Source organism: Drosophila serrata, unplaced genomic scaffold (genome assembly GCF_035046125.1).
Source record: "Drosophila serrata isolate PLE 108 unplaced genomic scaffold, ASM3504612v1 contig_347, whole genome shotgun sequence".
NCBI lineage: Eukaryota > Metazoa > Arthropoda > Insecta > Diptera > Drosophilidae > Drosophila > Drosophila serrata.
Window position 1 is genome coordinate 2,925,185 of NW_028257245.1, and position 19,889 is coordinate 2,945,073.

At 41.1% G+C, this 19,889-nt stretch overlaps 6 protein-coding genes across 8 annotated transcripts; 3 read left to right on the forward strand and 3 right to left on the reverse strand.

Annotated features, from left to right (window-relative positions):
• The first annotated feature begins 587 nt into the window (after window positions 1-587).
• On the forward strand, window positions 588-2,333 carry Tsp42Eq (Tetraspanin 42Eq). Its single transcript, XM_020959704.2, has 5 exons — window positions 588-789; window positions 866-1,039; window positions 1,117-1,269; window positions 1,879-2,076; window positions 2,137-2,333. Exons 1-5 carry the CDS (start codon window positions 730-732, stop codon window positions 2,209-2,211), a joined length of 660 nt encoding a protein of 219 aa, XP_020815363.2. The 5' UTR covers window positions 588-729; the 3' UTR covers window positions 2,212-2,333.
• A 921-nt stretch (window positions 2,334-3,254) lies between these two features.
• Pgant3 (Polypeptide N-Acetylgalactosaminyltransferase 3) lies at window positions 3,255-7,577 on the forward strand. The gene is made up of 6 exons (XM_020959693.2): window positions 3,255-3,837; window positions 4,118-4,218; window positions 4,902-5,082; window positions 5,140-5,306; window positions 5,485-6,743; window positions 6,804-7,577. The coding sequence occupies exons 1-6, from the start codon at window positions 3,704-3,706 to the stop codon at window positions 6,963-6,965; spliced, it is 2,004 nt and encodes a 667-aa protein (XP_020815352.2). The 5' UTR covers window positions 3,255-3,703; the 3' UTR covers window positions 6,966-7,577.
• Window positions 7,578-7,587: 10 nt separating this feature from the next.
• On the forward strand, window positions 7,588-9,083 carry Tsp42Ep (Tetraspanin 42Ep). 3 transcript variants are annotated; one of them, XR_015272842.1, is made up of 5 exons: window positions 7,588-7,748; window positions 7,819-7,992; window positions 8,063-8,428; window positions 8,491-8,769; window positions 8,858-9,083. XR_015272842.1 is itself a non-coding variant. In XM_020959696.2 (4 exons), exons 1-4 carry the CDS (start codon window positions 7,689-7,691, stop codon window positions 8,647-8,649), a joined length of 759 nt encoding a protein of 252 aa, XP_020815355.2. In that variant the 5' UTR covers window positions 7,588-7,688; the 3' UTR covers window positions 8,650-8,832. The 3 variants fall into 3 exon arrangements, 1 of the variants encoding a protein (XP_020815355.2); XM_020959696.2 differs by lacking the exon at window positions 8,858-9,083 and having other exon boundaries at window positions 8,491-8,832; XR_015272843.1 differs by lacking the exon at window positions 7,588-7,748 and having other exon boundaries at window positions 7,939-8,428.
• Window positions 8,653-11,131, reverse strand: Tsp42Eo (Tetraspanin 42Eo). Its single transcript, XM_020959697.2, has 5 exons — window positions 10,777-11,131; window positions 9,898-10,071; window positions 9,683-9,838; window positions 9,431-9,628; window positions 8,653-8,795 (listed from the first exon to the last, which is right to left on the reverse strand). The coding sequence occupies exons 1-5, from the start codon at window positions 10,834-10,836 to the stop codon at window positions 8,724-8,726; spliced, it is 660 nt and encodes a 219-aa protein (XP_020815356.2). The 5' UTR covers window positions 10,837-11,131; the 3' UTR covers window positions 8,653-8,723.
• Window positions 11,132-11,339: 208 nt separating this feature from the next.
• Tsp42En (Tetraspanin 42En) lies at window positions 11,340-13,551 on the reverse strand. The gene is made up of 5 exons (XM_020959790.2): window positions 13,314-13,551; window positions 13,076-13,249; window positions 12,861-13,016; window positions 11,705-11,899; window positions 11,340-11,566 (listed from the first exon to the last, which is right to left on the reverse strand). Exons 1-5 carry the CDS (start codon window positions 13,371-13,373, stop codon window positions 11,495-11,497), a joined length of 657 nt encoding a protein of 218 aa, XP_020815449.2. The 5' UTR covers window positions 13,374-13,551; the 3' UTR covers window positions 11,340-11,494.
• Window positions 13,552-14,757: 1,206 nt separating this feature from the next.
• lbm (late bloomer) lies at window positions 14,758-17,953 on the reverse strand. Its single transcript, XM_020959749.2, has 5 exons — window positions 17,722-17,953; window positions 17,590-17,659; window positions 15,529-15,687; window positions 15,129-15,464; window positions 14,758-15,065 (listed from the first exon to the last, which is right to left on the reverse strand). Exons 2-5 carry the CDS (start codon window positions 17,647-17,649, stop codon window positions 14,994-14,996), a joined length of 627 nt encoding a protein of 208 aa, XP_020815408.2. The 5' UTR covers window positions 17,650-17,659; window positions 17,722-17,953; the 3' UTR covers window positions 14,758-14,993.
• Window positions 17,954-19,889: the final 1,936 nt, after the last annotated feature.

The following is a 19,889-nucleotide window of genomic DNA, read 5'->3' on the forward strand; positions in this document are numbered from 1 at the left end:
CATCTATCTATTTATCTTTATTATCGCGTTGCTCTTTAGGGTGGCACTTGATAGTCTCAGAATTGAATGTTATATTTGATTGCACTTAAAAGATGTCGAAATGAATGAGTACAATATTTAAGAAGCATATTCCAATTAGAAATGTCATAGTCTAAAATATTACACTTAATATCTTGTTAAAAACAGGTAGAAGATATAGAAATATATAATTAAAAAAAGTTTTAAAGACTTATAATTATTAATTATAATTTCCCTATAATTACACCATTTAATCGAAGGTTTTGCTGTGTTCAATATAAATCTTATCTTATTTTTTATACTTTACTATATCTTCAATAAATGTAGTCAATTTTATAATTGTTTCAACTCATCTGATTCTGTTATATCAAATTTTAATATAAAATATCTCCGTAACTATGACTGGTCCTCCCCAAAATAAAGCACATTCGCATTTTACTCACAGTTTTGGTTGAGGCAAACAAATATCGAGCGAATTTCTATGCTCGAGTGCTTATCAAATACAATAATTAAGCGAACTGATAAGTCTCTCCTCAGCTGTTTGGGAAGACCCTTATCAGGGAGATGGCCTGGCGCTCTCCGATAAGTTTAAACCCCTTTGGACTACGTCGCTCGCCGTTTGGCTTTCGATATTTGGTTTTGGGTGCCGTCTATCAGTTGATTTTCTGCCGCGAGCGTGCTTGAAACCGAAAAAATTAATAAAATTGCAAAATGAGCTGCGGCACAAAGACGCTGAAGGTGTCCTCCTTCGTGTTGGACTTTCTGTGCTGTGTGAGTATTTCTTATCGCCACTCTCCAAATCCCCAGCTGATAGCCCCACTCATCGCGAAACTAATACACTTGCCAGGTTCTGGCGGCACTGGCCATCTCCGCCTGCTCTTACGCCCTGATCGCCTTCAGCCACAGCCTGGCCATCAGAGTGCCCTGCATATTGGGCATTGTCCTGGGCGTCCTGCTCTTCGGCAGCACCATCTTCGGCTGCGTTGCCACTCTGAGGGAGAGCATCCGCATGACCTGGATTGTAAGTACTTGTTCCGGCACTCTTGGGTTCACTCTAAATCACTTGAATCCACTTGAACTTTTCGCCCCGCCCGAAAGTATGCCGCGATCATGCTGGCCCTAATCTTCGGACAGATCACCGTGATCTTCGCCGGACCCATAAACTTTGAGCTGCTGGCCAACGAGACGATCTACGATGCCTGGCAGGGTCAGTTGTACCATCAGAACAGTATGTCCTACTATGAGATCAAGGTGAGTTTCAGACACTAGACTCTTGAGTAGGTAATATGAATTGGTCCTAAACACAATTTTGCAGTATAAAATTTAATAATGAATTTATTCATTTTAACAGGAAATAGAAGAAACTATGATCGATTTTTTTAGGCAAGTAACAGGAAACTGTATGCAATTATTTATTTAACCAATGCAGCCAGGTAATACATTACAATTGAGGAGAAAAAGATCTATTTAATTATATTTTAAAAAGACCAAACAACAAAATAAGAGCATTGATGAGTTCTGTACATTCAAGTTCAAGTTCATAAAATAGCTTACATTCCTTATCAGATTCGATTTATTTTTTAATCTTTTATAAAAGGTCACAAATATATATTTACAAAGAAAAACAATATAACAAATATATAATGCACAAAGTAAAGGTATTTATTTCAATTTTGTAGATTACAGTTTTATTTGTATAGTCTTTAGAAGGGTTTCTAAGAAATTTTTTTGCTATGCAAGTTCATAATTTCCTAAGAAGGGTAAACTTGTATTAATTAGCATTTTGTTAAAATTTTATCGGAATCAAGGCGACAACTTTTTATCTCTATTTGCTTAAATATTAACCTATTTATCTTTTAGTATCACTGCTGTGGAGAGACGGGGCCCGCGAACTATCCGGATAGTGGGCTGCGCATTCCCCAGAGCTGCTACTTCAACCAGAATGCGACGGTGACTACGGATCTCTACACCGCAGGATGCAATCAGAAACTGGGGGCGGCCTTTGTCAAGGGCACTCGGTGGGAGCGGATCAGCGACTGGTCTGTTGTGGGAGTGGAGGTAACTGTACTTAATATACTTAAGTAAAAAATAAACTTTAAGATTTAATTTACTCAATAGATGCTCACCGTTACTGTGGCCGGTCTTCTGGCTATAACCTTACAGAATGCGGAGCGGAGACGTTTTTATCGCTAGAGTTGTTGTGTGCTGACTTTGTGTGTTAACAGTATTAGAGGCTGGACGAATATTTTGATTAAAGATGTTTCCAACTTTGTAAATAACAGAACTAGGTAATAAAATTAAATAAATCAATTGAACTCTTGATTCTATTCCATTCCAGCTTGATTTGTATAACAGTTTATATGTAGTTTTTCTTGATTACTGATTTAACCATATAAAAATTTAAATTTTTTAATTCATTTCGAAAAAATCAATATGTAGCTAAATTTTTCCATTGAAAATATATAATATATTATATATTGTACATACATATATGAAAAATTAAAAAAAAAAATTATTTAAACTTGGAAAATACTAGTAAAACAATGTTCATAGAACAGGGACTAAGGAACTACGTTATGATTCATTATATGACAAATATATTAGTTTTTCTTATACATAAAAATAATCATTAACAAGAAACGGTTTGCATACCCTGTACGCCATTCAAGTTACATCATTTGACCCAATCGATCCTATAAAAACTTTGTTTAAGACTCAATCATCCAATTTCAGTGAAATTCACCAAAAAAAAAAAAGTTTTACTTCATTAATGAATAATCTTAGTACATTCGACTTTTTCCTACGCGAACTAAAGTTGGCGGATGGCTTAAACTTGATTAATTCACCATACAATATATCGATTTGAACAGACATCGACTACTAAACGGCTATCGAACTGGTGGACAGTCAACTGGTTCAAATGAACTAGTTGTGGGAAAATATGTGAACTTTGGTACTAAAACTATTTCTTTATTTTGAAATCAGTTAATTGATGTCATAATTTATTAACTATTACATATATGAGCAGTTTTAATATTTACATATGTATAAACGTAGGAAATTAGGAAATATCCGCTTATCTCTGCCTAATAGTCGAACGCTGGTCCAGAAAAGTTAAACATTTTTGCCCAATTTCGAGACAACTTTTCCTAAAAAAAATGTTGAATCTATATATTTTAACAGGTTTCTTAAAATTCTGCAACATCTGATTGCGCATCACTATGAGTGCTAGCATAATAATAATCGATATTTACATTCGTATCGATACATCGGGATTCATTAAAAACAAAAAAAGTTGACTGCGCTTGAAATGCTGGTGAAAGCAAAAGAATGAACTGTTTCGGGAGTATTTGCACAATTGCTGAGTAAACGAGTGACCGGCGAACAAGCGGAATGTATTCATAAACACCTGGATCTGCACTGCCGCCCCCACCTGCGAATTGGAACGCGTACGCGGCGCGTATTTTAAAGCGGCCCCCAGGCGGCAGCGCCGCATTTCTTAGCCGTTCCGCGGAGTTGTTGGACTGCTGGCTGGACAACAACAACGGCTTGATTAGTTGGCAGTAAACAGAGCTGGCGATCGCATCGGTCATTCACATCGCCCCGCAATAGCCAGTAAGCCAGTTAGGCCGTTAGCCAGTTAGCCCGTTTGCCAAGTTAACCAAGGTGCGAAGAGGCCCCCGCCATGGGTCTTCGATTCCAGCAGCTCAAGAAGCTGTGGCTACTCTACCTCTTCCTGCTCTTCTTCGCCTTCTTCATGTTCGCCATCAGCATTAACCTCTATGTGACCAGCATCCAGAGCGCCGACTCGGAGCTGCGGTGAGTAGTCGATCCACGGGACGAGGACGTTCCTCCGCCCCCGGCCAGTTGCCCAACGAAGGCTGTGCCTTCGGGGCGCGTGTTGCAATCTGCAAGAGTTCCACTCGAGTGCCTCCACTCCGCATTGGATGTGGGCCTCTTGTTTGTTTTGCCATCGCTTCGCGTGATTCGAGGCCTGCGAGCCGCGGGCCATTGCAAATGCAAAGACTTAATACCATTGTCACCTCTTTTGTGGATCACTTGCCTTGGCTGACGCGCCGATTTCTGATTTCTTGCACAGTCACCCCAAGCCCCCGCCCAAGCGCCGCTCCCTCTGGCCGCACAAAAACATCGTGGCTCACTACATCGGCAAGGGAGACATCTTCGGCAACATGACTGCAGGTGAGTGGGCTGGTCGCGCGATCAGTGATGGGCGATCAGGGCTTAATGGGTTGGCTTTATATCCAGATATATATATGTATTGCTCTTCGGCTCGGAAATTTGAGGTAGCACAAGATCCAGGTGAAAAGTGTTTATATTTGGCGCTAAATTGACCTTCAAAGAGTCTATTGTTGTCTTTAGAAAAACTTAAGTCAAGAGTAATTTTAGGTTTTAATGAAGATGTAGATTTTGGTATCAACTCAACTTGAACAAAAAGCGATCTACTAATGTGCATATGTTTTCCCCTTAGGTCTTAGCCATTTTAATCCATTTGAGATCATTTTGCTATAATACATATTAAAGTTGCGTTACCAAAGAAAACCAAAACAAAATTATTTATTTGTTATACCGGGCCTTCCAGAGAAATTTAATGAATCATTAGTTAGGCCTTTAGAGAAATTTTCAATACCTATAGAATTATACGTGTAATATATATCTAATTTATGCAACTTGATCTATCTTGGTAAAATACTCAATTTGTATATCCCTCGTATACTTAGTATACCTTCCGCTCCATTTAATTTAATTCCGATATTAACCCAAACTTACCATATAAAGCATCAAACCAAAATGAGTGTTTCCCATCACTGATGAAATGATGTGACACAATGGAAAAATGCATTAATATATCCACTCGCTTGCAGACGATTACAACATCAACCTGTTCCAGCCCATCAATGGAGAGGGCGCCGATGGGCGACCTGTTGTGGTTCCGCCTCGCGATCGCTTTCGCATGCAGCGCTTCTTCCGGCTGAATAGTTTCAATCTGCTGGCCAGCGACCGCATTCCGCTGAACCGCACACTTAAGGACTATCGGACCCCTGAGTGAGTCCAATACCATATTTCACAATAAGTTCCTCATTTAAATCTCGTATCTTCCAGATGCCGCGACAAGAAGTATGCCAGTGGGCTGCCCAGCACTTCGGTGATCATTGTCTTCCATAATGAGGCTTGGTCCGTGCTATTACGCACAATCACCAGTGTAATTAATCGCTCACCGCGACATCTCTTAAAGGAAATTATTCTGGTAGATGATGCCAGTGACCGCAGTGAGTAGGAATTTGCCTTTATCTTCTTATCTATTTTAAAAGACTGAGCCAGATACCCTAAAAACTGGTTTAGTAGTATCTTATTTACAAGAGTTTCGCACAAAACTTGATTTACATGACCCTTGAATGTATTAAAGATACTTTAGAATATTAATTAGTTTATTTTGCACTTCCACAGGTTACCTAAAACGCCAGCTGGAGAGCTATGTGAAGGTTCTTGCAGTGCCCACGAAGATCTACCGTATGAAGAAGCGTAGTGGACTAGTCCCGGCCCGTCTTCTTGGCGCTGAGCATGCACGCGGCGACGTGCTGACCTTCCTGGACGCCCACTGTGAGTGCTCACGGGGATGGCTGGAGCCACTGTTATCCCGCATCAAGGAATCGCGTGAGGTGGTCATTTGCCCGGTGATCGACATCATCTCCGACGACAACTTCAGCTATACAAAGACCTTTGAGAACCACTGGGGCGCCTTCAACTGGCAGCTGAGCTTTCGGTGGTTCTCCTCGGAACGAAAACTGCAGACGCCGAAAGCTAGCTCCAAGGACAGCACCGCTCCAATAGCAACGCCAGGAATGGCTGGTGGCCTATTCGCGATTGATCGTAAATACTTTTATGAGATGGGATCCTACGACAGCAATATGCGCGTCTGGGGCGGTGAGAACGTAGAGATGTCCTTCCGCATATGGCAGTGTGGCGGGCGCGTTGAAATCAGCCCCTGCTCCCACGTGGGCCACGTATTTCGCAGCAGTACGCCATACACCTTTCCCGGCGGCATGAGCGAGGTGCTTACAGACAATCTGGCAAGAGCAGCGACCGTGTGGATGGACGATTGGCAGTACTTTGTGATGCTCTATACCTCGGGATTGACACTGGGCGCGAAGGACAAGGTGAATGTAACGGAGCGAGTGGCGTTAAGAGAGAAGTTGAAGTGCAAGCCGTTTTCCTGGTACCTGGAGAACATATGGCCGGAGCATTTCTTTCCAGCACCGGATCGCTTCTTCGGCAAGATCATTTGGTTGGACGGCGAAACGGAATGCGCTCAGGCCTACAGCAATCATATGAAGAATCTTCCAGGCCGTGCTCTCTCACGGGAATGGAAGCGTGCCTTCGAGGAGATTGAAACCAAGTCGGATGAATTGCTATCGCTGATAGACCTGGAGAGAGACAAGTGTCTCCGTCCACTTAAAGAGGACGTACCACGGTCGTCCCTCTCGCCGGTGACCGTGGGGGACTGCACATCTCACGCCCAGAGCATGGACATGTTCGTGATCACACCCAGGGGCCAGATAATGACCAACGACAACGTGTGCCTGACCTACCGCCAGCCCAAGCTGGGTGTGATCAAGATGCTGAAGAACAGAAATGCCACCACATCGAACGTAATGCTGACGCAGTGCGCCAACGACTCTAGCCAATTGTGGACATATGACATGGATGTAAGTAACTGATCAAGCTAATAATACCTCTGATGATCAGTTTAAACATTATCTCGACAGACCCAGCAAATCTCTCATCGAGAAACCCAGCTGTGCCTCACTCTGAAGGCCGCCACGAATTCCCGTCTTCAGAAGGTCGAAAAGGTGGTGCTTAGCATGGAGTGCGACTTCAAGGACATTACCCAGAAATGGGGCCTCATACCGCTGCCATGGCGCATGTAATGCAAAAGACCATATAATAATAAGATTCATAACGTCCCTACAGTTGGAAAGCATCTGTCACTAGCAAAAAGCAGATAATGTTATCTGTGCGTACAGATTTAGAATGTTTGCAAAGAATCGTCTGGCGTTATTCATTATTATTCATTATATGCCTTTGGTAGAGCAGAGTGTGCAATGCCAGTGCCAGGACACAATATATCCAACAACCCTGCCAGCAACTCTCTAACGCAATGTGATATTTATTGAAATTGTTTAACGAACTTCACTCGTTGATTTGTTTTTGTAAACAAATAATCCAGACCCCACGCACACGAACACTAGACACCTGTAGACTAGCAAGACCTGATTCCACCCTGACCTAAGAGGATGAAAAGGCGAGTCAGCGGAATCGGAATACAACACTTAACACCGAAACAGACCCACAAGAATTGTTTGTAAAACACTTTAACCCGAGTGCGTCCGGGAGCTTTTCTCCTGCCCGCATTGCGACGCTATAGAATGCTATGTCTATGTGTCATATCTGATAAGTCTTAGGCAATTTTTAGCTGTACTTAATACCTTGGAAATAACATTTTATATATCTCATAAATAAAGCAACCGAAATTAGACAAATGTCGCTGCACTCCGTATTTGCGACGGCTTATCTCCGTCGGCCTTTGGTAAAGGTCGGAATGCAATTGCCTTAAATTTAGCGCATCACCCAGAGATTGCAGCATTCTCACCATGAACGGCTGCTACAACACAATCAAGTACTCCGGGCTGCTCTCCAATCTGCTGTACATGGTAAGTAAGCAATCAAAGTATATGCTATACCTCCTATATGATATATCGCAAATATTCTTTTCGATTTCAGCTCCTGGGCATAGGGGTGATGTCTGGAGCAGGACTGGGCCTACAGGTGGCGGAGCCCAACACCCCGGAGCACACGTATTTCGTGAAAAGCCTGGTTTTGGGTGGCACTATCTGCATGATCGTGATGTTTGGATGCTACGGCATAGTCTGCAATCTGCTGTGTGTTAACCTGCTCGTGTGTACATGAAATTCCAAGCGTTGTAAATGTATACATCTCTTATCTTGTGGATCCATTTTACCCACAGTTCACACTGTTTATATTAATGGCCCTGGCGGCGGAGTATCTGCAGCTGCATCACTACCACAATCCGTCCCTCAGAAGCTCCGGCGGCGCCTGGGAGCAGCTTGAACTCGCCTGGCATGGTCTGGACAAGCAGCCAGAGCAGATGCATCAGTACGAAGCCTCACGGCACTGCTGTGGCTACAATAGCCCCGACGATTACAGGCGCCTGCATCTGCTGGTGCCACCGAGCTGTTATCATCAGTCGTCCACTGCCAATGACACCGCCCAGCAGATCTATCCGCGCGGCTGCCTCGAAACGCTGAGCAACAGCCAACGCTACATACAGCAGCGCGATAAGCTCTACATGTGGTCCATAGTTGGCCTTGAGGTGGGGTATTCACATAGTTCTGAAGCAATTTATCGAATATCTACAGATATACATCTTTTCAGATCTTCATTCTGCTGCAAACGGTGGCCCTGAGTGTGCTACTGTTCAGGCTGCGTCAGCGGCAGCGTCTCGCCCGGCGACAGGTGCCGCCAGGTGTGCGGAGGGAGCCGCGCTCTAACCATGTTACCGGCTCACGGGCGCAGCTGCTCAACGAGGTCTGAGGGTAGATTGTATCAAAAATGTAGTTTATTGTATAACCGTTTTGCAAATGCTTGTGTAAATGTCCATGTGGTGATCAGTAGGCGTAGCGGCGAGTCTTGTTGGTCAGCTGACAGCACAAGGTAATACCCAAGATGATGCCCACAACCTGCAAAGACAATAAAAGTAAAAGAATATATTCAGAATAACTTTTTCTTAATCTCTATATAGGATGGTTAAGAGGTTAAATTGAGGAAATATACAGCAGCAGCAGATACCGGCACATAAAACGCAAAAGCAACAAACACATCAAAGTAATCTTTATTGAGAGGAAATGAAAGATTCGGATAGGATTTCGTAAAATCGAAGAATATCGCATTTAACATACTTATTTATTAAGTATAAGATGAATTTATGGAAAATATATCGCAATGTTAAAATATATAATCATACTTGACGGTTTTGGCCATCCCCAACTTACGTTATCAATATAATATAAAAATATTTTTAGAAATCACGTATTGAATTTTAAAAATATTGATTTATGTGAGACAAATGTTTTGAAAGACAATTACGAATATTTAAAAAAAATTATATAAATTATTTATCGAAAGTTTCGAGAGATGTTTAGTAGACACACGCTTGTATACGTTATCTAAATTTTTAGATTATCTAAAAAAGAGGTCTAAAATGAAGTGTTCGGTTTGAAAATTCTAGAAAGTCACAAAAATCTCTCATGTTTTGTAACACTTGATCATATCTATTAAATATGTTGTTCATAAGGTCCCAACTGCATTCCCTTACCTCGTACCCAATGAGCCCACAATGGACCCATCTCTCGTATCTGTACATCTGCAGGTAGGCTCGCTTCACTGCCACCATGCATCCTTCCGCATAAGGATATAGGGCGTGAATTCCATCCTTGGTGTGGAAGCAACTACGTGGCACCTTCATGTTGAGGCTGGTGTAATCGGCGAAGCCTTTGTCACCGCAGCACTCATACTGGAATTTGAAGGACATAGATTACTCAAAGGAAAAATAAAGCTATAGACTCACCTCCTGCTGTAGGTGTTGCATTCCCCCGTGATGGACCAGCTCCTTCATCCACAGATCCATGACATAGACCTCGGTGTTGTCTAGCTGCTTTGTCTCGTTGTAGTGGGACAACTTCCAGATGTGTGAGGATATCAAGGCCAGAAGTACAACCAGGTGCTACAACTTGTAAAACTTGAAATTCGTTCCATTATTCCGAGAATCCATCGCCTACTCACCACCACCATCACCTTGATGGAGCCGAGGAAGGCGCCCATGCAGCCGATGAGAGCGGCGAGGATCAGGGCCCCCGCCATGCCCAGTTGTACGAACTTCTCCAGGTGCTCGTTGGACCCCTCGTCGAACTTGTCCAGCTTATAGACCCCGGCGAGGGCGGCCAGGATGCCAACGATCTGGATCGAAATGGAAAGAAAAATTATGAATTATGCCTACGCACATTAGGCGCTGTTAATGGGCCATCAAATGGCCAAAGAAAATCCTCAGAGACAAACTTTCGACTCGTGGGCGACGTCATCGGGCAGCGAGAGCAACCAAAATAAAAACAAAGCGGGCGTAAAAATAAATTGTATTACTTTGGTCTTTATTTTTAAATGGCACATACACAGTTTCCTTTCGTGTTTGCTGTCGCTTCTGGGTGCCAAAAATTCGCCATCCCCAGAAATCAGGGGAAAAACAAAATCCCCGTGACATCTTGTCTGGTGGAAATGGAAAATTGGAATGGGATTTGTTTGCTGCCAAATTGGCCTTCTACTCGAGCGTCACTCGAAGGAAATTACACATTCGACAATGAAAAACGACACAAAAATGTAAGACATTTAATGATCTTGCTTTGACAGACTGCCAGCGGGATAGATTCGAATTGTGAATCTCGATTTCCATGATTTCCTCAAGTATGGCCATTACTCATACGCAGTGTGTGACTCAAGCAGTGCAACTCGAAAGCATTTTATTGAAATTATCCCACAGAGAGGAATGTCAATGAGTGCTTAACCTCTGATTTATGAATATTTCATACGCCTGCATATACTTTCTGAACATGGAAACTTTGTGGCTGCGAATTACGCATACGCCGCGTATGCCGCCGAGATTTATCTTACCAAAGTGACTGTATTGAAGACCACCGAGGTCCATTGCAGGCACACGCGAACTGTGGGCATTTTACTAATTGTTATGACTACTTTTTCTATAGGTTTTTTTTTATTTTATTAAACGCTCCTTCCAGCAGCAGTTCCAGGCTAGCGACGCGCTTCCCGGGCAGATTCACTCGCTGCTCACTCGCGTCCGACTGAGCGACGCGCGTCGCCAGTGACCAAACGGTTAGTGCCGTCGGTTCTGGCCAGAATAAAGCGAAAGCCAAAAAAAAAAGAGCGCAAAGAAGCTGCGAAATGTTTACAAATCCGCTGAGTGGCCGTCCGCGTCCGTATCCGTCTCCGTTTCGGTGTTTTGTGTTTTGTGTTTGGTGTGCCGGTCGTTACTCAAGAGACCGGCGTTCGCCCAGCCCCATTTCGCCCCCCTCCCATCCATGTCGCCCTCCATCCACTATTCCGCATTTTCCGTATATTTTTATATGCGTCTTTATAGGCAGACATACGTACATATATCTACTTAGCAGCTCCCCCGATATTCCGCATATAGTGGCAAAAAAGAAAAGGCTATTGAATATTTTCATTTTGGTTTATTTCTTAGTCCACGCCTCAGCTGCCTCCAGATCATCTCAAACTGCTATAAAAAAATTCATAAATATCGGTTTATTCAGGGTGATTCGGGATTCCGTGGTCCGTTGGCCATCGCCCGCTATTGGCTATGGGCGACCTGTTAGAATCTCTCGCGCCGCAATTCGTTTCGCACCGTGATGCCCAAGTACGTGGCAGCGCCCAGGGCGGCGAGCTGGGGGGAAGAGAGGGTGGGGGGATTTGATTAGAGCACTCCGCCTATATATCTGGAGTCTATTTCCGGCACCGTCCTTGGTGGCCTAAGCCCTCAGCAATGTGTGACCAAGGTCGTCGGCGCAACGGAACAACTCACCTCCACCAGCAGCAGCAGCCACTTGATCACGAGTCCAATGGCCACGTTGTCAGTGGCATGATCCTGCACAGCCTGCAGACATCCTTGGGTGAAGAGATAGTTGCCTTGCCGCTCAAAGTCTCTGTAGCAGTTTATGGGTATACCGCGGCCCAGCAGGATGTAGTCGTGAGCACCCGACTGACCACAACAGGAGTACTGGAAAGGACAAAATTTAAAATTTAATAGGGATTAGTAATTGGATAACTTTTAACAAAAATTAGTTAAGATCCTTAGTCCTGTGAGCTGGTAAATTATAACTGCCTTAAGTTAAACAATTTAATGTTATTGTAATCTTAAAGAGGAACATATTAAACTGTCATCTCAACAATTTTAAATTTAAACTTAGAAATTTTGAACTTATGTTGCGAATATTGACAAGTAAAATTGCAGAAAAATAGCAATGATCTCGAGACTAGGAACTCATAAATTTTATCTGCTAACACTTAAACATATTAATTTTATTCTTAGCTGAAAAGGAGGATATTTAGCTATCATTTAGCATTTAATTCAGTCAAATTTATATTCAAATTAATAATATTTTAAAGAAAACTCTTGTAAAAAGTATTTATTTCATATAATATATAATCACATTGATTGTATAGATACGATCAATTTACTATATAAATATTTGATATTTTTCAAAATCACTCAATTTAAAATAAAGACCTATTTGATTTAGCATATTCATAAACCTAGCACCTGAATTGAAAAGCTTATTTCGATTTTGATCATTCAAATTTGAAATCAATAAATACTTTAAAGCTTTTTATTGTTTTTTAATATACATATAATAATGCTCAAGGGAGAATTTCGTATCTTCTGAGATATTGTGGCTTATTAAAGAAATTTATACATTTAATGAAGTCATTTTTAACCTTATTTGAAGCTGTTAAAAATAATAAGAGAATTTGGGGGATATTTATAAAAAGAGAAAATAATTTTATAACTTGACTGATGTTTATAGAATTGTACTTTAAAAACGTTTCCATAATTGACAAAGTCTTAGAAATTCTCCTCACAAAGCAACTAGCGCCTTGATCAAATATGTTGTCCTTAAGCGTAACTTTTGTTTATATATTTAAAATCTTTTTTTTATTATATTTTCCCAATTACTTACCTTCTGCTCAATGACGGATATGCGTTCCACATTGGCCTTCTGATCGGCCCAGATGGCCAGAAAGTCGCTCTTGGACCGCTCCACATAGTCCGTGGAGTGCGCCGCCGCAATGATGTAGATCTGCAGGCACAGCAGGATTAGCAGGCAGATCACAAACTATAAAGAATTCTCAGCTATTTAAAACTTATCTTGAGAGGTGTCGAAAGTATACATACACTCCACACGAGACCAAGGGAATCCCGAGCGGCGGCGAAGCAGCCCAGAAACGAGGTCAAGACCACAAAGGTGCCCACGAAGATCTGGACAACAATGGCGATGTGCTCGAAGGTGCCCGGCGTGGAGCTATTCAGCTCATATATCGACAGGGCAATCAGAGTCACGCCAAGCAGCTGCCAAAAATAAAATGCACTGATTCAAATTCAAAGAGCTTGAAATAAACCCTCACAGACGCACCGAAAGCAGGACATTGAGTATGATGAGAACGCCTTTCAGGAAGGATGTGCGGCAGGCCATGTTGTCAATCGATAATCGCTAAAATTAACCACTGCGTTATCCGTGCTCCCGCACCTGTTTTCCGCTGCGCAGTTGGCCCGATGCGATGTCCGAGGGAAAGTCAGTGCCCCGATGAGCTCCAGCCCTATTGCCATAAACGTTGGCGTGCGACTGAGCGCGACGCTTTCTATTTGAAATTGTGGCGCCCCCCAAAAGCGCCAGTTGGTAGGTTCCGCCACTCGACAGAAATCAACTATTCCACGGCGGTTCTTGTTGATATACTTGAAAAAATAATCAGGCGAAGAGAATCTTAAAGAGTTTGGGTTAATTCGAGGTGTTCCTTAACTTAACTAAGATTGGGATATTTCAATGCGACGGCACGACTGCGATTATTAACTACAGTTCTTCTCATTCATTATCAAAATGAGAATTAAATTAGAGTAAATTACATTAATTTCAACGAATACAAATATTATAGTATCAGAGAAATAGGAATGTAGTTGTAATAAATTTAATTAAGATAGATAAAAGTAGAAAATTATGTTATAAACGGTGTTTAAAAAATCATTGTAAGCCGCTCAAATGCAAAACTTTAATTGCATATCAGTTTTTCTGTACCATTTGTATATTTAATAGACTAATATTTAACACTAATTTTGATATTTTTAAGTTCTAGAGATTTTTGAAGCTATTTCGTGTATTTATTAGTCCAAAACTGTTTTTAAATTTGTAGGAATATTATGTGGTAACATTTTTTTGTTTAATTAATTTCAAATCCATACAGTATCTGTATCATCTCTTTAAGTAAACTATTGTTTAATTATACTCGCAAAAATAAATGAACAATACTATTTAAGAAAAAATTAAAGTAATAATTAATTAACCAAAATCACCAACTTAACAAAGCGGAACGCCATTATATTAAAAACATACAAAAAACCATGGTGTTGTTATAAAACAATTATAATACGCATTAGAGTCGAACCTATTTCCACAAATATTTCTTAGAGTGTACTTTGAATTGTTATTGCGGTTGCTTTATGAGGTGGGGTCGTCCATTTTTGTGGGGGGTATGATGTCACACCGACGAAAGCTCCCACCGCCTTTGTGTTATTCCGGACCTGGAAGGGGAAAAGAATGCAAAGCTTTCATTCATGGCACAGTTCACAGCAGCGTGGAGGCCATGACAGGACATCTTTGTGGTATTTATGGCCTGTGGAATTAGTCAGCCCATAATTAGGGCAAACATTACCTACTGTACCCTTCGCACAGTGGAAGAGCAACAAGATGTCTGCGCCCGAAACGCAAATAGCAAACTGTTTCGGCCTTCCAAAAAGCTCGGGGGGACGACGCGTCGTATACTTAATATTTCCATCCCGCTAAGCAAACAAACAAACTGACAGACTTTCGAGACATGTGAAAACAAACATGGCGCACATTTATTATGATAATTATAATGGATAATTGAACTATATTTATGTAGTTTAATTACAGGTAAGTTTAAAGTAGGAGTGAATAATTTATGACTGTCCAATCTTTTGGTTTCAAAATATATCAAAGCGAGACAAGCTAGTAGTGAGACCCCAATTCCGAGTTCCTTTTGTACTGTGCTGGGATCAGGCTGAGATTCCCCCAGGCGTCCTAAAACTCCATTCGCCGCTGCTTGTTCTGAAAACTGACGGCCAGGAAGACGGCTAGGGCGAAGCATATTAGCTGTGGCGAAATAAAACAATATATTTATAAAGAGTTTGATATGCTTAGCAACTCAAAACTCACCTCGAAGGCCACAAGGACCCAGGACACTATGATGAATCGCTGCTTGTCGCTCTCGTAGAAGCTCTGCAGCTTTTCGATGCAGCCCTCCACGAACAGATGGTCGGGTGTCTGCTGCAGATCGGCGTAGCAGCTGGGAGGGATCAGCTGACTGAGATGCACATAGTCCTGGGCACTGGCCTTACCGCAGCACTCGTGCTTCTGCTGCAGTGCGTCCATGTTGTTGGCCTCCCAAGCCACCTCCACCATCTCCTGGCCGCTCTTCACATCGTACTGGTGCAGGAAGAGGCAGGTGCTCACAATCTGCGGGATTGCCAGGATCAGCAGGAACACGGCGCTCTAGGGAATACGATATAGATCATTATTTTCCCTTACTCAGGATTGGATTTTAGTAAACCCGTACCGTTGCTGTCAGAACCACTGATTCCCGAATGGCTGCAAAGATGCCCAGCAGGGCAAAGAGCAGGATGACCGAGCATGCAATGTAGGCAGCAATGACGAATTCTTCCGTCTCCGTGTCCGCATTGTAAGCAATCCAACCGATAGCCCCCACAGCCAGAAACTGAAATTAATTACAGTGGAAACATGATGACTGAAACACAGATATTTAATGCTATATAAGTTATTAGCTATCCTAAGTAAACTAAAACATCTTCTGGGTTGAACTATGTTTAATATTCTTGCTACTCTACTACAATTGCATGTTTTATATAGAAAAGTATTCAAATGTATTTAATTAGTTAAATTGCTTGTTAAGGAGCTAATAAATAATGGTATTGATTTTGCAAAACGGTTTGCCAATTTGTAAATAGCTTAACTTCTGGAGATTTCCATTCCATTGGTACTACACTGAAATCTCTTGATTTTATTGATTTACTGAGCGTGTGGAATATTCATTAGTAGATCAATGAGTAAAACATTTGTTGTTTTGAAAATAAAATGTGCTTTTATGTCATTTCCAAAAGAAAAACTTGCTAGTTTATCAAGTCGAAAAAAGCTTGTGAACGTGAAAACGGGAATACGCCACCACATCTTTAACTAAAATTTCTCAAGGCAATTATGATTAATTATTTAATTAATTTATGATGAATTTATGTTCATTAAATTAAGCTCATTGGCCCTTGGGCTAAATAAACACAATATCTAATTGGAAAAAAGTGCATGCTACTAATAATCTTCCCTTTTTGGAAGCCATACAAGTGGTTTGATAGTTTTTTTACAAAGGGAATTTCGACTGTACGAACAGAATACGATCCGGTTGCACTTGCAATTACTAGGGCAATTGCCACTCATTTGTGTGACAATTAACAGCCGTACAAAAGAGTGCATGGCATTATTTATCGTTCTGGGAAGTTCGCCTGACTGAGCTGTGATAATGTACTGTGTACTGAACCCTCCCCTGGGCTGCCTTTGGGGGATGACGAAGCACCCTTGTTTGTGTCCCAATTTCAGGCGCCCTCTCTCCTCTGGGGCTCCAGACACTCCATTCGATTCCGCTATATAGGTCAGAGTGTAAATCCGAGTGCGAATATTGGTCGAGGGACGTGGGCATGACATCATCCTGCGGGAAAGGACCTGCGATTGGGAGCAATTGAAGGCTCTGAAGCCAAGGCAGTGGGTCGGACGGGAACAGGCCAGAACGTAAACACGATTGTCATGGCAACCAGAAAACCAGACTAGACCAGACCAGAAGGGGTGGACGAGGACTATAGGCCACCTCGAGGCCAGACCGTTGTCTATCTCAGGTGGGCCACGAGACAGACAAATGACAGAAATTGCTTAAAATACACACCAGGCCACGGAGAATTTCCGAGGCGAATGAAAATTTTCAAAATATACACTTTAAGTGTATTTTATGTAGTAAAAAAAAAATAATAACAAATAAATAAAGGAACCGTTATGAGCGTATTTCTTTTGAATTTGTGCCAGATTTGGAACACCTTAAACAGTGAGCAGAAAAAAGAACTAAATTTGAGAGAAATCAAGTCTATTTGAGAACTTTGTTACTGAAAAATGATAGTATAAATTTCAAAATTAATAAATTATTCTTAGAGCTTTTCTCCTCTCACAGAATTTGTTGTTCTCCCTGTGTAGTTTTCGAAATCTCATAAATTTTTGTTTTTGGAAATTGCAAACATTATTAGTAAACAATTCGGACTACCTTTGAATTTTTGTGAAGATTAATTCCCTGACTCTCTGATATTTATTTGCTCGTAAAAGATAGTATTCTCAGTGATATATTTTTTCCCAGTGTTCACTCTTCAAGTTTGCATCGTATAGAATATTTCAAAATAATAATTCACTTAGAGGCTGTTTTTTGAAGTGCGTTCATTCGTTCGTTCTCTCGTGCACTCGTTCCATATGACATCATGCTAATTTCCTTGCCCGAAATATGGATAAACCGCATATACGGACCACTCGATGGGGTCGAGGTAATTAGCTGTCCATATTCGAGATGACTTACCCCTAAAATGGTATTTAGAGCGATGGCTGTGATCTTGACGCTGGTGGTGGCGCAACCCATGTTGGCGGACCTGAAAAACACGATCCCCTCGTCGATTAGGTCCGAATTTCGAAACACTTTCGAGTAGCTAACCTTTTGACTTTTCTAGTCCTTCACGATTAAAGTTCGCTATGTTTATTTACGTTCGCGATCTGTGCTTTCCTGGCTTTAGATGGATTTGAATTTACAGCGAAATAAGTTTCCGGGATAATTTTTTCGAAACTGAACTTTTCGGGTCTGGCGCGTTCTGCGTTCGGCGGCGAACTGAAAGCGGAAAGCGGGAAGCGTTTCTGTTTCGGCCGTTCTGTTTTCCTCCCATCGTTCTGTTTTCTCCACTTCTCCGCTTCGACCACAAAAAAGGCGAAATGCGAGAGAGCGCCGGACTGGGAGAGTGCACGCACTCTCCACCCCCACCCGCACCCTCGCCAGGGGGAGGAGGTGGGTAGAGAGCGCATTGCACTTAGGTCAGCGCTCCACGCCATGACGTCACAGTGCTTTTGCTTTTTTCAGTGGTGTTTTTTCGAACTCGGCGCGGACTTTGAGTGTGTCGGGAATACCAAAGATCGAATTGATTAGACGCCATCAAGGAATAATTAAATTGACTTATAATCGAAAAAACAACTTAAAAGTGTATCGATTGGAGAAGCATAAATGTAAGATTTTAATTCAAAAGTCTTCTATTTAAAACTCAAGTGCTTGTTCATTTATTATTATTATACATTATTTTATTTCAAACAAAAATATTTATTTCAATTCAATTTGAATAATTTTGAAATGTTGTGTCTAGATAAAATCATCTGATTAACTTTTTATGTCCGGACTCCGGACAATCATATGAGCCAGACGCTTTTGTAGATTTTTATGCAGGATTTTGTTTTAAAAAGTTATAAATTATTAGTTTTTATACCCCCTTACAGGGTATTATAAATTCAGTCAGAAGTTTGCATCGCAGTGAAGAGTCATCTCCGACCATATAAAGTTATATATATATATATATAAAGTATATATATATATATATCTGGATCAGCAGCCGATCCGATCTAGCCATGTCCGTCTGTCCGTCTGTCCGTCTGTCCGTCTGTGCGTTTCTGCAAAATCTAGTCTATCAGTTTTAAAGCTATCTCAGTGAAACTTTGCAGTTAGTCTTCTATATACTCTCACTCAAGTATATGTCGGAACGGGCGGGATCGGACGACTGTATGATATGGCTGCCATAGGAATGATCGGAAAATTAAAAAAAAAAAAAAAAATTATAACATTTTCAGTTTCAAACAGATTTTTATCAAATTTAAGTTAAAGCCATTTCATATCATTCTATGAAAATCGGACTACTATATCATATAGCTCCCATAGAAACAATCGTTAAGTATAGAGGAAAAATGCAAATCTGTGAATGTAAGACTGTAAATATAATATGTATATTTGAATGAAATGAAAGCAGGTATTACTTCATTGCTGTTTAACATAAATATATATAATTTATATTGTATTAATTCCTAGTCATCGAAGTTCTCTCTGCAAGGGTATATATACTTCGGCGTGCCGAAGTTAGCTTCCTTTCTTGTTATTTGTATTTTGTTTGACATTACAGTTTTGAGTTGTTTGCTTGAGCCAATGTTCCAAGTGACATTTCCTTGCTTCATTTTTTTAATGTATTTATCAATTTTTCATCGTAAATGACCATATATAAAATGTCCTTAAAGAGTTTGTATCATGTTCAATACATTTTTGTATTTTTCCTTCCCTTGGAAATCAGCTTGACGAGAAGGAAAGTTGGATATAAGCCTTGATCATCATTTAAAATCGAGCCGATTAGACCATGAGTTGGCCAAACCAAAATAATTAACCAACCGACAATTATACATCGTTGAAAAAGTAAAAGATAAAAATTATATTTATTTTGAATGATAATTCAAATATTAGCAAAATGTATTTTAAATGTTACATACAAAAAAAAAAAAAAAATCTGTTTTATTTTGAATTTTTAAGACTGACCCATATAATGCTGCCCTCAACTGTTGTTCTGAGCTCAGAAGCTCAACTCCGCATATTCTTCTTTTGGACACCATGACGTCAATTTGTCAATAAGTCATTGATTACTCACCCAGTCCTCAATCTGGAGTCACGCTCTCTCTGCTCCAAGCCCCAACTCCTCTCTCCTCGGTCTGTTAAGCCGTTTTGTTTTCGAGTTTGTTTATCGTTGTTATGTCTGGAGTCGAGAATTTCCCCTTGGTTCCCTCTCCTTTCAGTTTTTCACTCCC

Coding starts and splice junctions, on each gene's coding strand:
- Tsp42Eq (XM_020959704.2), top strand. CDS start 730: ATGAGCTGCGGCACAAAGACGCTGAAGGTGTCCTCCTTCGTGTTGGAC. Junction 790..865: donor TGTTGGACTTTCTGTGCTGT/GTGAGTATTTCT, acceptor TACACTTGCCAG/GTTCTGGCGGCACTGGCCAT. Junction 1,040..1,116: donor GCATCCGCATGACCTGGATT/GTAAGTACTTGT, acceptor CCCGCCCGAAAG/TATGCCGCGATCATGCTGGC.
- Pgant3 (XM_020959693.2), top strand. CDS start 3,704: ATGGGTCTTCGATTCCAGCAGCTCAAGAAGCTGTGGCTACTCTACCTC. Junction 3,838..4,117: donor AGCGCCGACTCGGAGCTGCG/GTGAGTAGTCGA, acceptor TTTCTTGCACAG/TCACCCCAAGCCCCCGCCCA. Junction 5,083..5,139: donor AAGGACTATCGGACCCCTGA/GTGAGTCCAATA, acceptor CGTATCTTCCAG/ATGCCGCGACAAGAAGTATG.
- Tsp42Ep (XM_020959696.2), top strand. CDS start 7,689: ATGAACGGCTGCTACAACACAATCAAGTACTCCGGGCTGCTCTCCAAT. Junction 7,749..7,818: donor TCTCCAATCTGCTGTACATG/GTAAGTAAGCAA, acceptor TTTCGATTTCAG/CTCCTGGGCATAGGGGTGAT. Junction 8,429..8,490: donor GGTCCATAGTTGGCCTTGAG/GTGGGGTATTCA, acceptor ACATCTTTTCAG/ATCTTCATTCTGCTGCAAAC.
- Tsp42Eo (XM_020959697.2), bottom strand. CDS start 10,836: ATGCCCACAGTTCGCGTGTGCCTGCAATGGACCTCGGTGGTCTTCAAT. Junction 10,072..10,776: donor TCTTCAATACAGTCACTTTG/GTAAGATAAATC, acceptor ATTTCGATCCAG/ATCGTTGGCATCCTGGCCGC. Junction 8,796..9,430: donor GTGGGCTCATTGGGTACGAG/GTAAGGGAATGC, acceptor TTGTCTTTGCAG/GTTGTGGGCATCATCTTGGG.
- Tsp42En (XM_020959790.2), bottom strand. CDS start 13,373: ATGGCCTGCCGCACATCCTTCCTGAAAGGCGTTCTCATCATACTCAAT. Junction 13,250..13,313: donor TACTCAATGTCCTGCTTTCG/GTGCGTCTGTGA, acceptor TATTTTTGGCAG/CTGCTTGGCGTGACTCTGAT. Junction 11,900..12,860: donor TATCCGTCATTGAGCAGAAG/GTAAGTAATTGG, acceptor TGTCCTTTCCAG/TACTCCTGTTGTGGTCAGTC.
- lbm (XM_020959749.2), bottom strand. CDS start 17,649: ATGGGTTGCGCCACCACCAGCGTCAAGATCACAGCCATCGCTCTAAAT. Junction 15,688..17,589: donor CTCTAAATACCATTTTAGGG/GTAAGTCATCTC, acceptor AATTAATTTCAG/TTTCTGGCTGTGGGGGCTAT. Junction 15,465..15,528: donor CAGTGGTTCTGACAGCAACG/GTACGGGTTTAC, acceptor CGTATTCCCTAG/AGCGCCGTGTTCCTGCTGAT.